At 46.1% G+C, this 13,271-nt stretch overlaps 1 protein-coding gene across 1 annotated transcript in view; it reads left to right on the top strand.

Annotated features, from left to right (window-relative positions):
• The first annotated feature begins 4,535 nt into the window (after nt 1-4,535).
• rspo2 (R-spondin 2) overlaps nt 4,536-13,271 on the top strand; it is a 54,407-nt gene continuing 45,671 nt past the window's right edge. The window contains exons 1-2 of the mRNA XM_080005096.1: nt 4,536-4,632; nt 5,126-5,596. Coding sequence (XP_079861222.1) covers nt 5,497-5,596 — 100 coding nt within the window. The 5' untranslated portion in view covers nt 4,536-4,632; nt 5,126-5,496. The remainder of the gene's footprint in view (nt 4,633-5,125; nt 5,597-13,271) is intronic.

Genomic DNA, 13,271 nt, shown 5'->3' with positions numbered 1-13,271 from the left:
CATCTCAACAAGGTTGACATGAACTCAGCATAGTTCAAAGCCTTTCCAATAATCAGCTCAGGAGAACAAGGCTTAAGAATGTTGATGAACAACCATCAACAAAAGCTCTCTTTACACGAAATAAGCCAGTAAGAGCAAGTTTAACAGAGCTAACGCTTTCATCCCGCCAGTGCTCTTCAAAGGCCTAATGACAAGGTAGATTCCGACGCAGTCATAAAAAATGAGGCCCGAGTGCGGTGACTCAGCACGGCCGCGTAAATAAGGTGGACTCTCACACTGGGCCTTTTGGGCGAACATTACTCAAAGCACCAGAGTTTCCCTGCACTTAGGAGCTTCTGCAGATGTTTGGCTTGGGGACCCGTCATCCCCTTGTGTGCGTGTTTTGATGTTGACCTTGCGCATTGTGAGTGGTATGCGGACCCTCGACTGCCGCAACTACCCAGAATCTCATAATCACACACATCCTGTGACCCGGCCCTCTCGGTTGTTTCTTCCATGCGACGCTGCGCTCCTTGAAGTCGGGGTAAGAAAGTAAGGAGCCCCGTCGAGGGGCAGATTGATACGCTCCTTCTCCCACAGCTCCCTGTCCTTCACTCCGCACATTGCCAACACCAAGGCCGCAGAGTTACGACACGCCGTATTAAAAGCTCACTCTTTAACCGCGCAGCTCCTGAGTGGGTACCTTTTGATGTGCTCCGCTACCCTCCTCGCCATTGTTTGAATATCTGCAGCCGGTGGAGCTGCCATAACCCTGTCCCGTAAAAAGCGTAGGCCCCCGTCATTAAGGAGTTTTTTGTAATTAGACAAAAGAGGCTGCAAACAACTCCCAGAGAGCCATTACATCCTGATGTCCTCAAGGCTACAAATCACTTACATGTAGAGTGCATTTACAGCCTACCATCTGGGTAGGCTGCCGAGGGTCCCTGTCAGCTCCCACAGCCCCATGCCTACCAATGGAACACACACATACACACACATTATACGTTGCAAGAGGGAAAACGTCACCACTTAAACGCTTGCACATGTTACTTTTTTTTTTTTTTTTTTTTTTTTTTTTTTTTTTTCATTTCCCACAATCAACAACCAAGTGTTTGTTTTGATCAGTCGAGCTGATCTTAAAACGGACGAAGGTTCTAATGTCATTTTCTTTCCACCTTTTTTTCCGGTCACCAAACCGGGCGGGCCGTGTGACCAGCCCGACAGATTGTGTCTCACTCGCCACTTCCTGTTTGCCTTTGTTTTTGTTATTTTTTTCTTTTGCTTTGACTTTTCACTTGTTTTGCACCGTGTTCAAACACCGATCCAATAAAACGGGCCCTGCCATTTGCTCCCAATGGTTGCCTTATTTCTGGACATCGCAATACAATGTTTGAGGTTTTGGCGGTCAGGCCTTTCGTATCAGTAATACTTGATGAAGTTTTAATGTGCGCATTGACTCACCCGGGATGACGGTTAGGGCCGCTCTGTGTGTGTGTGTGTGCGCGCGCGATGCCGCTTGCATTATGCGCCGTAACGATGAATGGCTGTCTGGTCTGTTGGTTTTATGGTGTTTTAGTGGCCCCACTTTATACCTCGGCGGGCAGTCCAGACCAGCGGGATTTGAAATGGAAGGGCGAGGGAGGGGGCGGAGGTGATGCACAATCACTGGTGGTCATCCCATTGCCATCTTTGAAACTTAACACTTTAAGGCACTTTCTATGGCTTAAATCCATAGATCCTGAAATATTTATCATCTCTATGATTAGAGCAAACATTCTCTATCGCGCTGAATGGAGATGAGAATGGCATTGTGCCCCCCCAAGATTCTCTGGGACTTTCATCTACACACACACACACACACACACACACACACACACACACACACACACACACACACACACACACACACACACACACACACACACACACACACAAACAGTCCATGGACAACAACCCATCCGGGACTTACTCGTAATTCTGTGTCTGGATAAGAGGAGAGGAGAGGGGAGAGGGTGCCGGAGCTCGCTTCCTTGCTGCTATGGGACCCAGGGGCACGGAGCCAGACCAATCCTCAGGCTGACGTCACCCCCCTCACTTTCTGCGGACCGCTAAGACCCGTCGACTGAGGGGGAGGGAGGGACGGGAGGGACGGGAGGGACGGGAGGGATGGGATGGGGAAGGAGGGTGGTGGAGGGCAGTAAAGTGATTGGTTTACCGGCCCCGGTTCTCCATGACACATCATGAAAATAAAAAGTCCTCTAGGCCTAAATTATCACGTTCACCTCACCATTGCAGTCCCCAGTGTTGTTTTAGAGAGCGGTCCAGACCGATACCCGGAGCTCGACTGTGGCTAACAGCCCTCGCCACCACAACGCCTGTCACTGCACTCTGAGCAAATAAATAAACAAGAGGCGGGACGGAGGTCACGATCTGTTTTGGGGCAAGGAAACTTCCACAGGCTTTTTTTGTCTTTACATTATTGTTAAAAGGTTTTCCCCCTGTGAAAGGTTTGCAGTGATTGAATGGAAACTCCACTGTGTGTGTGTGTGTGTGTATATGTGTGTGTGCGTGCGTGCGTGCGTGTCTGTGTGTTGAGAGTAGATCTTCTATTTTCTCTGTTGTCTAATGTTAAAAAAAAACAAAAAACAGTTGGGATGTCTGTGATTGCCTCTCTTTTTCACTTAATTTTCCCAGACATTGAAAAATACCTTTTTACCTATTTTTCCACTTGTTTTTTTTATGTTTTCCAATCTGAATGTTTTAAGATTGGATAATTGAAGAATGTTAAACAAGACAATGTTTGTATGTTTTACTCTGACGTGCCCCATGCCTTCTGACATCCCTCAGTATGAAGGCCCCCAAAAAGTTTGGTGAATCAGATGAAAATAATTCCCTGGAATAAATAACAGATTAAAGTGCCACACCTAGTGGTTGAATGGGGTAGAGCACATACAATTTATATCTCTATCAAAACTGGCAACTTGCAGACTGAGGAGACAGGTCGGAAAAAAAAGAAAGCGTCCTTGCTGTGGAATCACATCCTGTACACAATACAATCTTGAGACTCGACTCGATTTTCGTTTTTGCCTCAAATTTTCACTCCTTATTATTCCTTAAATGATCTGCGGAGTTGACACATGGCCAATGTTGAATGTTATTGTGGAGTGGATAGCTGCCAACCCACATGGCTTTCCCAGAAGGTAGGCTCGATCTAACCCTCATTGCAATCTTGATTCCGGCAAATGACAAGAGGAGCTCTAATGACGATCGCTTGGAGCATCAGTTCAAAAAAGCCTGACCACAATCCACCCGATCAGGCATCTCCGTTATTAAAGGGAGGTCACATAGGTCAGCGTGTGCCGTGATAGGCCTTGAAACTCCGAAAAATAATTGAATAATTTGTATTCTTACCCCACAATTACACCCAATTATCGCTAAATTGGTGCACAAAAAGTGGGCGTGGCGGGACGATTGTCTTGCGGTTATGCCTCTTATGTACATCACGCGGAAATCCGAAACCTCTAATAGTTCAAAAGGCCAAATTGATTTTATTTTTTTTATTCGGGAATGAAAGCAGGATTGCTCACGGAAAAAAATGGCCACCGACAAGTCTTTCTTCTTACGCCCGTGGTTTTTCTTTTTTTGTTTGTTTGTTTGTTGTTTGTTTCTTTTACAAAAAAAAAAGGGTGGAAATCAAGCAGTGTCATCCTCGAAAACATAAATAATAATATTCATTTAAAAATATATTGTTGGTTAAAAACGTTTTTTTTTTTTTTAAAAGGATGAGTACAGCTAAAAAAAATAATCCGAATATTTAATCAGTATTGGTAAACAAATATATATATATATATTTATTGATTGATAAGTAGGCCTATTGGTTAAAAAAATATATTTATGAGTATAGGTAAATAGAAATAGCATTTATGAGTATAGGTCAATACAAATAGCATTTATCGGTAGCATCGGTTTAAAAGAAGGTGATAATAATCGCGCGTCTTGCACCGCTTGTGAGAATCGGCCGCGATGCGGGGCGCTCCACGTGACGCCGGCGACTCCCGGTGCGGAGCGCGCGCGCAGACGGCACCGACGCGCTGAATGAACGGAGGGCACGCTTCACCCGCTCGTCCATCCCTCCCCCCTCTCTCTCTCTCCCCCTCTCTCTCTCTCCCCCTCTCTCTCCCCCCCAGAGATAAACGGAATTAAACTCGCTTTTGTCAAAGGGGGGGACGAAGGTTGTGCTCCGCTGCTTTGCGCGCTCTCTCTCTCTCTCTCTCGCCCTCTCTCTCTCTCTCTCTCTCTCTCTCTCGCCCTCTCCTCTCTCTCTCTCTCTCTCTCATCCTCTCTCTCTCTCTCTCTCTCTCTCTCTCTCTCGCCCTCTCTCTCTCCTCTCTCCTCTCTCCTCTCTCTCTCTCTCTCTCTCTCTCCTCTCTCTCTCTCTCTCTCCCTTCCTCTCTCTCTCTCCCTCTCTCTCTCTCGCCCCTCTCTCTCTCTCCTCCTCCCTCTCTCTCCCTCCTCTCCACCGGACCTCTCCGTTCTCTGAAGAGCTGAAGTTTTCGCACGGGAAGGGGATGTTTGCATGTGCCCACTCCACACTTGCACTCAGAGGGGACTTAAAACGGACCCGAAGGAGGATTTACGCTCTATTTAATGCAGGTAAAGAAAAATTACAAATTATTATTCTGTTGGTTCTGAGATTTAAGAATCAATGGTATATGCATTTATTTATAATAATGATAATAATAATAACAACAACAGCAACGACAATAATAATTATTTTTGTTATTATGTTATTTTTTTATTTATTTTTTTATTAATAAGCACAATAACGATAATAATTTGTTGTGGACCTTTTTGTTTATATGTTCTCACATTTTGCTTGAGGCTCCTTTTCCCCCACTTCTTTCTGCATTTTACTCCATGTTCTGTACGTTCAGCTCACACACCATGTATGCATGTATGTATTAAAGCCAGAGTCACTTCTCTAAAAGTCGAACGCTTTCTGTTTTGGGTCAAATCGCGATTGTTTCTGCGCATTAACACACAGAGGAGCCGTTTGTTTGTTTGTTTGTTTGTTTGTGTTGGGGGTGTCGATCCTGCTGGTTACACCGTTATCACAAATAAACCTCTTATTGTCTTTCTGTCAAAGGGGGGATCCGCAGTGAGTGAGTGAGTGAGTGGGTGAGTGGACCAGAGGGGGATCAGCGCACTTCCACACACACACACGCACACACACACACACACACACACACACACACACACACACACACACACACACACGCACGCACACACACACACACACACACACACACCCAAACACACACACACCCACACACGCACGCACGCACGCACATAAGATGATCCCGATCTGCGGCGCGACCGTGGTGCCCGATTCCAAGTCACATCGCGTCTGATGTCTGACACGTCGGGAGCGACCGCGAACGCTGGAGGACGCCGAATCCGAGCACCCGCCATCCCCGCTTTTCCCTCGCCGAGCCGGAGCGCCGATCAGCCGTCCAGATGCACTTCAGACTCTTCTCCTTCGCCCTCATCGTGTTGAACTGCATGGAGTCCAGCCACTGCCAGGCGCCGTCCCACCGCTGGAGGAGAAACAAGAGAGGTAAGAAAGGGGAGGGGAGGGCGGGGGTGAAGTCTTAGCATCCCGGAGAGACTCTGGATGCACCGGATCGTTGGCTTTCATTACAACAGGTCGTTCGGAAACTTTAGATCAATTCTGGATTCTCCTTCACGGGCTGGTAATGCGCACGGAGCGCACCGATTTGACTTGGCACTCTCAATAAAATAAATAGTAGTATATATTAAAATATACGGTGAACGTTGGGGGTTGTGTAGTATTTATTGCTATTGTCCTCTTCAAAGTGCTTTTTTTTTGTTGTTGTTTTTTTTTGTGCTGGTCATTTTCAGAGAATAAGGCTGGTGCGTAAATGTCGCTCCGAGTGTGGCTGCGGCCACTTTGGTGATACAGCTAGGGAAAGCTGTTGTTTTATTCAGGTGGTGCGGTTGTGTTTACGCCACGATAACGTTGATGCGCTGTGTTTCTTCGTGAGCGAGTGTTCCCTTAAATGTTCATTTTTCATGTGAAGTAGTTCAGAGAGCTGAGTCAGTCTATAGAGCGCACTTAGTTTAGAGAGCATATTGAGGGTGTTAGGCACCGATACGGAATCCCCTTTCCTATACTGAGCCCATGACCCCCACCCCCTAAGCTGGTTTTAATTGATCTCATAACCCCTTTGAACAGTTGTTAGGATACCCACATACCCATCGCCCAGGGGAAGCGCAGTGGGGGAATCAGCCCTTTGGTCAATACCGGGACTCTCTGAATGAATGACCGGGGAGACAGTGGAATTAGAGGCACCAGGAGACTCCTTTGTAACCCAGTGACACAATCATGGCCCTTCAGGCTGAGCTGAAGTGCACACCGCACTATAATAATAATAATAATAATAATAATAATAATAATAATTATTATTATTATTATTATTATTATTGTTATTATATTATTGTTATTAATATTGTTATTATTATTGTAAATAACTTACCATTCATATCAGGATCCGTTCACATACTTACATACGGTGCACACATCCCTAGTCCACATACACAGAGTGCAGCTTCCAAATTCAGTATTCCGGGGACTCTGAAATTGTCAGACAATCACGGATCAAATCACATGCGTTGTGTGCCAGGGGGAACCTCCGCACCCTGCAAGCTCTCCACTGGCCATCTGCAAATAATCAGGCCATCACTGCGGGGTACTGGCACGCACTTTTTTCTACCTCTTCATTTTTTTTTGTCTGCTACTCCATTCTAAGTACTCCAAAGTATTTGGAAATTTAGGTAATCCCTTTTATAATATGCCAAATATACATCAATGCGGATTTGTCTGTCATTTATAGTCTTGTGTGTGAGGATTATAGGTGGTGGTGGTTATGGTGGGGGTGTTTTTAGGGGTGGAGGAGGGTTGAAATGGCATGGGATGAGATCAAGAGGTTAACTTACACATTTGACCCCAAGAACAGCTTTAGGCTGTGTACTACACATTAGTGCAAGTTTCACTTGTCAAACCAACCCCACTGAGCAGTGTACGGGTTGTTGTTTTTTTGTGTGTGTTTTTTGCATGGATAGGTGTGTTAGAGGAGATGAGGGGGGGCCTTCATCTAAAGCCAAGGTTTCTTTTTATGTATAGGGTGGTGGCTGTCGGCCAACACTCAGGTGTTTCGCCTCCTTCCTTTATTTAGTGTGATTACATTGCAAGGAGTCTGTGTAAGAGAATGGGGATCAAGATGCTCAGCTTTTTTTCTAGCCCTCAAGGTTCCTGTGACAGCTTTATACACAGTGTGTTTGGCACGCACACAGGGCAATCCGAGTGGCTAAGGAGTGCTGGGTCCCAGGCCCACACTAAAATGGATTTTTAAATTTTGCCACACTCTGCTCTCCAGGTGTGCCCCTATTATGCATGACAGGCATGTTTAACACCCCCCCCAAAAAAATTCTGCATTATATGCACCGATGGGTTTAAAAAAAGAAGAAACCAGATCAACTATTACCCGTTTCCCCCATCCACTGTTTGACTGCAGTTCTTTTATTTTTAGTTCATGTAAAACAGATGACAAAACATATTAAATTTACACCTCCTTAAAGCCCATCCTGTGCACCAGAAATGAGGAAACAACGGCAACAAGCCCTGCTATGATATCACTGTTATACTCAAGGGTATTGCGTTTCATTTTTATTCTCTGGCTAATGATGCCACCTGCTGACTACATAAAATCAGACTCGAGTACCAACGTTGCCTGGGCCCCGAGAAGTTTGAACCAACAGTAAAAAGGGAACAGGCCAACAAGGGTGAAAAGTTGCCATGCAAAACAATTAACCGTTACTTTTTTTTTTTTTTACTGAGGTGATTAAAAGGATTATTAAAAAAAAAAAGGATTTTCCAAACAGATCAATTTTTCTATCCCTCTGTGTGCATTCTGTTTTTTTTATAAACCTTCTGATATCATCAACCGACAAGTCATTCATCAAATTAAAAAGGTTCGGGATCAAAATCAGAGAAGGTGTTTCTATCTAAGTGTTACCAGATAGGCAATATAGGGGAACGCTTGGTTAGAGTTACGTAATTTGCAAGGGCAAAACAAAAGAGAATTCAAACCGAAAGCCACTGCATGATAACAAATATAATATTTCATATGGCCTGATCATGGTCACCTCTTCGTAGTGTTGAGCTGATATTTTATATCAGACGACTTACATCATTTCTGAGACATGAAATCATGACCTCATGTCCTGATAGCTTACAGTGAGGTCTGAGGTTTGTGGGTGCGAATGTTAATGTTGGATGCTGGTGCTGCAGTGCAATATAATATGTTGATTATGTGCATGACAGGGAGGGCGAAAATGCTCCAGGAGTCTGCTTTTAAACCAGTCCTGCCACCCTGCCTATGGAAAAAGTGAAATAGTGCTGCAGATGGCATGTCTTTTAACAAGGCTTTTTCACATGATGCCACTCTAATCCTCATGATGGGAGTCCTGCATCCTGCCATGTGTGTGTGTGTGTGTGTGCGTGCGTGCATGCGCGCGGACGCGTGCGTGCGCGCGTGTGCGTGCACGGGCATTAGCGCACAGGTTGGTGTGGCTGAGCTTTCTGACTATTTTATTCCACGGTGCGCCACTTCTGGCTGGTTCTCTGGAACCGTGTAAAGTGGTTGTCGGCGCCCAGGGCTGTTGGGACAGCGTTGCCAACCGGTCCACAGATTGATCGCCGTGCGGAAACGTAGAAGAGCTGATCTGAGTTTGGTTGAATGGCACCAAAAACCCCCTTCTTCCTCTGTGAGTTTGTGCTCCTAGGGAACTGGTGGTGAGTGGGGGCTGCTTTTAGGGACGAGGAAGGCTTATTTAAGAAGATCAGCTGAAAGCGGCTGAATGTGAGCAGCATCACCTGAGAGGGATTACAGCGAGCCTGAGTCCTGACCTGAGCCTTAAACACTTTGTCAAGAAACAGAGTTCTGTCTTTCCCTCCCAGGCCCTGTCCTCCAAGCCCTTTTATTGGCCGAAGGCCATGTGCGTGTGTATGTGCAAAGGGAGGAAAAGCCAGAAAGACAGGAATTTAACAAGAGAGAGATGGAGAGAGAGGAAAAGAGAAAGGAAGCATATACAATCCATAGGCCAATGCAGGTGTGTTTACCTGATGCTCTAAAATACCTCTTCTCTCTAACCCAGCCCTTCTGGATCGGCTGTGCTTTGCTCCCCTGGAGAATATCGCGACCATTAGGCTTCAGGGACAATGATCCACCTCTGTGGCCGTGTATTGACAAATCACATTAGTCTGACCCAGCCTTTCGAACTCTCTCCGGAAAGACTAGCTCCTTGTTTGACCTACTAACCCATGCATGTCGATCCCGCCTGTAGTGGAGCTCCCGCTCCGAGTCGCAGCGGTATCAGATGAAGCTGCTGAAAGGCTCCACAGTGCAGCGATGCCATGCTAAACTGGATGAAAACCTTCACCAGAGAGGGAAAAAACATGCAGTGGCATGAACTTTCTACCGGGGCGGCAGACAGAGAGAGAACTTTGGGAACTCTTTGGGAACTTCCACGTGACAAGCTGTAGATATGGTTAGTTTTATGTTGTTCTCTTTGGTTTTTCCTTATGCCGTTCGCTGTTATTTCCTTCAAAATGATTATTTTCTTAACGTGGCCTGTTGACTTTTCATCCTCAGTATATGTGATGTTGTATTTTGTGGAAGGCGGGAGTGAATGTTCGTCTCTGGGCTCTTTGGGGTGTTGCGTGTACGAACAGGGACCGAGGAGGATCCATTTCACGCGGCTGACAGAGCTTGTGTTGCAGCACTCGCTTTACACATTTCTACGGCTGAGAAATGTCCATTGTCTGCATATAGGGTCCCGTGTTTATATTGTATTTTCTTTTATTTTGTAGATGGGGAGGCTGAGGCATGGGCAGGCACAATTGGGTTTCCTCTTGTGCCCTGAATCATTGTCAGTATGGAATCCCTCATAGGATCCCATATACTGGTGTTTCTAAATGCCAAACAGATGTTTTCTCTCTCTCTCTCTCTCTCTCCCTCTGGCTGCAAACTGTAAATGTAAAATGTCATTATAAAACAAGCCGAAGGTATAAAACAAATCTTACAATACACTCAGTATTTCCCCATGGTGATCAGAAACTCCATAGCTACAGACAAACGTTCCAGTGTCCGTTCCAAATGCGAGTGAGAGTTGCTCGCCCTCACCTACGCTGCTCGCTCAATAGCACGCTTCCCCCCCGAAGCAATTACACCTTAATACGTTTGCTTATAAAGTAACTAAATATGACCAGCCAATTTGGTCCGATTCTCTTAAGTTTATTGGGCCGTAAAACTTGTAATGTGGGAATCGTTTCTAAGTGGTGCTGTATGCAACAACACAAAAGAAGCTTTAAAAAAAAAAAAAAAATGAGTCATCGCAGGTAGGAGCGCTGCCCAAAACCGGAGCCGGATCACCTCAGGCTTACGGTGAAATAAAGTTCCAGACTACTTACCTTTCCCATTACTCCCTAACACCTCCAAAAGAAGGTCTGAGCCATTTCAGGAAAAGGACAAACACCATATGCATACACATTGCGGTTGTTCCACCATGAATCTGATCGAATTACCGAGAATTCCCGTTTTCTGCCTTCGAGACAGTAAACAAATAAGGTGTCATATTAGAAATTAATCGGCGTGTTACTTGACTGCTAACTTATGCGGCTGCACATGAGATTACTAACCTTTTGCACTTGGTGCTCGATGTGTAGTTGTAGTGACTGTGGCAGTTTCTCCTGCCACACGCTACCTGAGTGGTGTTTGCAGGGCACTGACACAGGCAGAGATGTTGCAAACACACCAGTTTATTGTAGAGAGTGTCAGGATGTAACAAGCCAGTAGCAGATGGACACATGTCTTGACAGAGGCTCTCCTCGTTTGTTGGTGGGGAAGGGTGATTTACCTGTTGCTCGTTGATTGCTCTCACTAGCAACAGGTGTACAGCACCTCTGATCCTGGGCCCAATTACCTAGAATCAAGACAGGTGTTGGTGCTCAAACCACACCACCCCCCACACCAGTGGGACCTACAGATTTGTAGATTAGAGAAAACAGAGTGAAGATGCTTTCAGGGGGCAGTGTTGTGTTTCTGCAAAAGGCCACATATAGTTACGCCCTTGTTTGCACTGTCAGTGTGTGCTGCTGTGTACTCCCGCAGACTGGGACCTACTTTGCATCGATCTGCAAGGCCTGGAAATTGGAAACCAGGAGGCCCCATGAGAAAATGCGTACAAATAGTCTATGTATTTATTTATATTATTTATAGTGTACACAGAAAAACACCAAAAAAACAACAACAAACAAAGCAGACATACAGCATCTTGTTCGGCGCTCAGGGCTGTTGGTACAGCGTTGCCTAGTTGAATGGCTGCGGCGCTAACAACATGGAAGCGTGGTACTGTGATCCCCTGCACAGAATTCTACCCCCACCTACCCAAACCTTAACACTCGACAGATGGACAAACCTCCTTTTCCCCCCTCTCCCCTGCTTTTATGGGACCTCTAATTACGCTTACACGCCACATCAAAATAAAGCTCAGCATGCAATGCCTTTGGTATTGAGAGGAAGTGAGCTGGTCAGATGCAATAAAGCATCTCCATGGAGCTTGCCTGTAATTTGCTGGAGGTCCCACCATGGACACAGAGAGTTAAAGGTAAAGGTGCCGCTACCCCCCTCTTGACTTCCCACTGCTTCCTTGATGCCCCACGTCCATCTGTTGAGTCAAAGCAAATCTCCACAATGGATTAGTGTATGCTGCTGTAGGTGACGTTTGAACTGGGAGAAAAATAGATGTTGGCTATACTGAAAAAATGATTTGAGTGATGGGTTGGCGGTTGTTATTTTACTGCCAGTTGACGAGTGTGTGGCAAGACGGATCAAACACATTAATTGGGCAATATCTGAAAGCAGACCCTTTTCTTTGGTTTTGCTATGGTTGCATCTGAGCTTAAGACCGTAGTAAAGGGACTCATGGATTGTTATAGCTTTGGTTGAGGTTGGGGTTAATGTCAGTAATTGGGCACCCTTAGACTAAATGAGGACTAGCCTTCGGATTAGGACCTGGACGCGCTGGGATCTCAGATGCCACAATGAGTAAGGCTTGGGTTGGCTGTGGATGCTTTTTATTATGGCACAGAGCTGTTGAGGCAGGGCTGTGCTTCTGTCTCTAAGTTTTCAGGCATTGTGGTGCGAGGAGGGGGAAGGCTGCATGGCTGCCTGCGGAGCGCAGAAGCACCCAGTGTGTTTTTAATCAGGCACATGGCTGGTAGTCATTAGCCGGGCCCTGATGCTGAGCTCATTGTCTCTCTTGACTCCCACTGCAGAGAGAGAGAGAGAGAGAGAGAGAGAGAGAGAGAGAGAGAAAGAGAGAGAGAAATAGATGGAGATGGAGAGGAATGAGAGAGAAAAAAGACAAAGATAGATAGAGATAGTGTGCATGTCAGATGTAAAGAGGTCCCCAAGGGTCATAACCTATTGGATTCATATGGCTGCAGCCTAAGGCAGTGGGGGAAAGGAAAAAAAAAGTAATAGAAAAGGAAGTTGCGGAGAGGGCTGGGAGGAAGAATGATTGAATTAGAAGTACATTCATCCATCTACGATCGAGAAACTAATAAGAAGGTCGATCAATCATGTAATCAAGGGCAGAGCCGAGGCGGCCGTCCCTCCTCCTCCAGCCCTGGCAGAGCAGCATCTTCAGAAGGCTTCAGAGGTATCGCACTTGAACCGGTGAGGGTGGGCAGCCTTTTCCTTTTCACAGAGTGCCGATGCGGTGCTAATTGACGATGTTATCTTCTAGATGACCGTGGATTGGGTGGCATTCCAATACGTTTCGTTTCGGTTCGGTTTTAACTTCTTACCCAGCACCAGAACGATGGGCGTCCCAGCCAGTCTCCTTGAGTTGAAGGCCCAGCCCTTCCCCTACTGGGACAGAGCTCACGGCTGACTCGGTCATGTGGTTGAGGTATTTGTTGTTGTTTGTCTGGTTGTAGTCTGTGCGGACTCATTGCCAGGTACGTTTTTGACCTGTGCGCGTCTTGCAGATCCACAAGCACACGCAGAATGCAAAGCAGAGCTTCTCCCCTATCCTCGTCATTAGGGAGAATTAGTCCGTTGGTTGCATTATGGTCGCATCATCGCTCCGTTTTTAGATTGTGCTCCGTCATGGAGGTGCCTCCCGTTGTGGTGGTCAGGGTTTTA

Source organism: Zeus faber (genome assembly GCF_960531495.2).
Source record: "Zeus faber genome assembly, chromosome: 8".
In the NCBI taxonomy this organism is placed as follows: Eukaryota; Metazoa; Chordata; class Actinopteri; order Zeiformes; family Zeidae; genus Zeus; species Zeus faber.
Note: the sequence above shows the minus strand (reverse complement) of the source record. Positions and strands in the feature narration are given on the sequence as shown.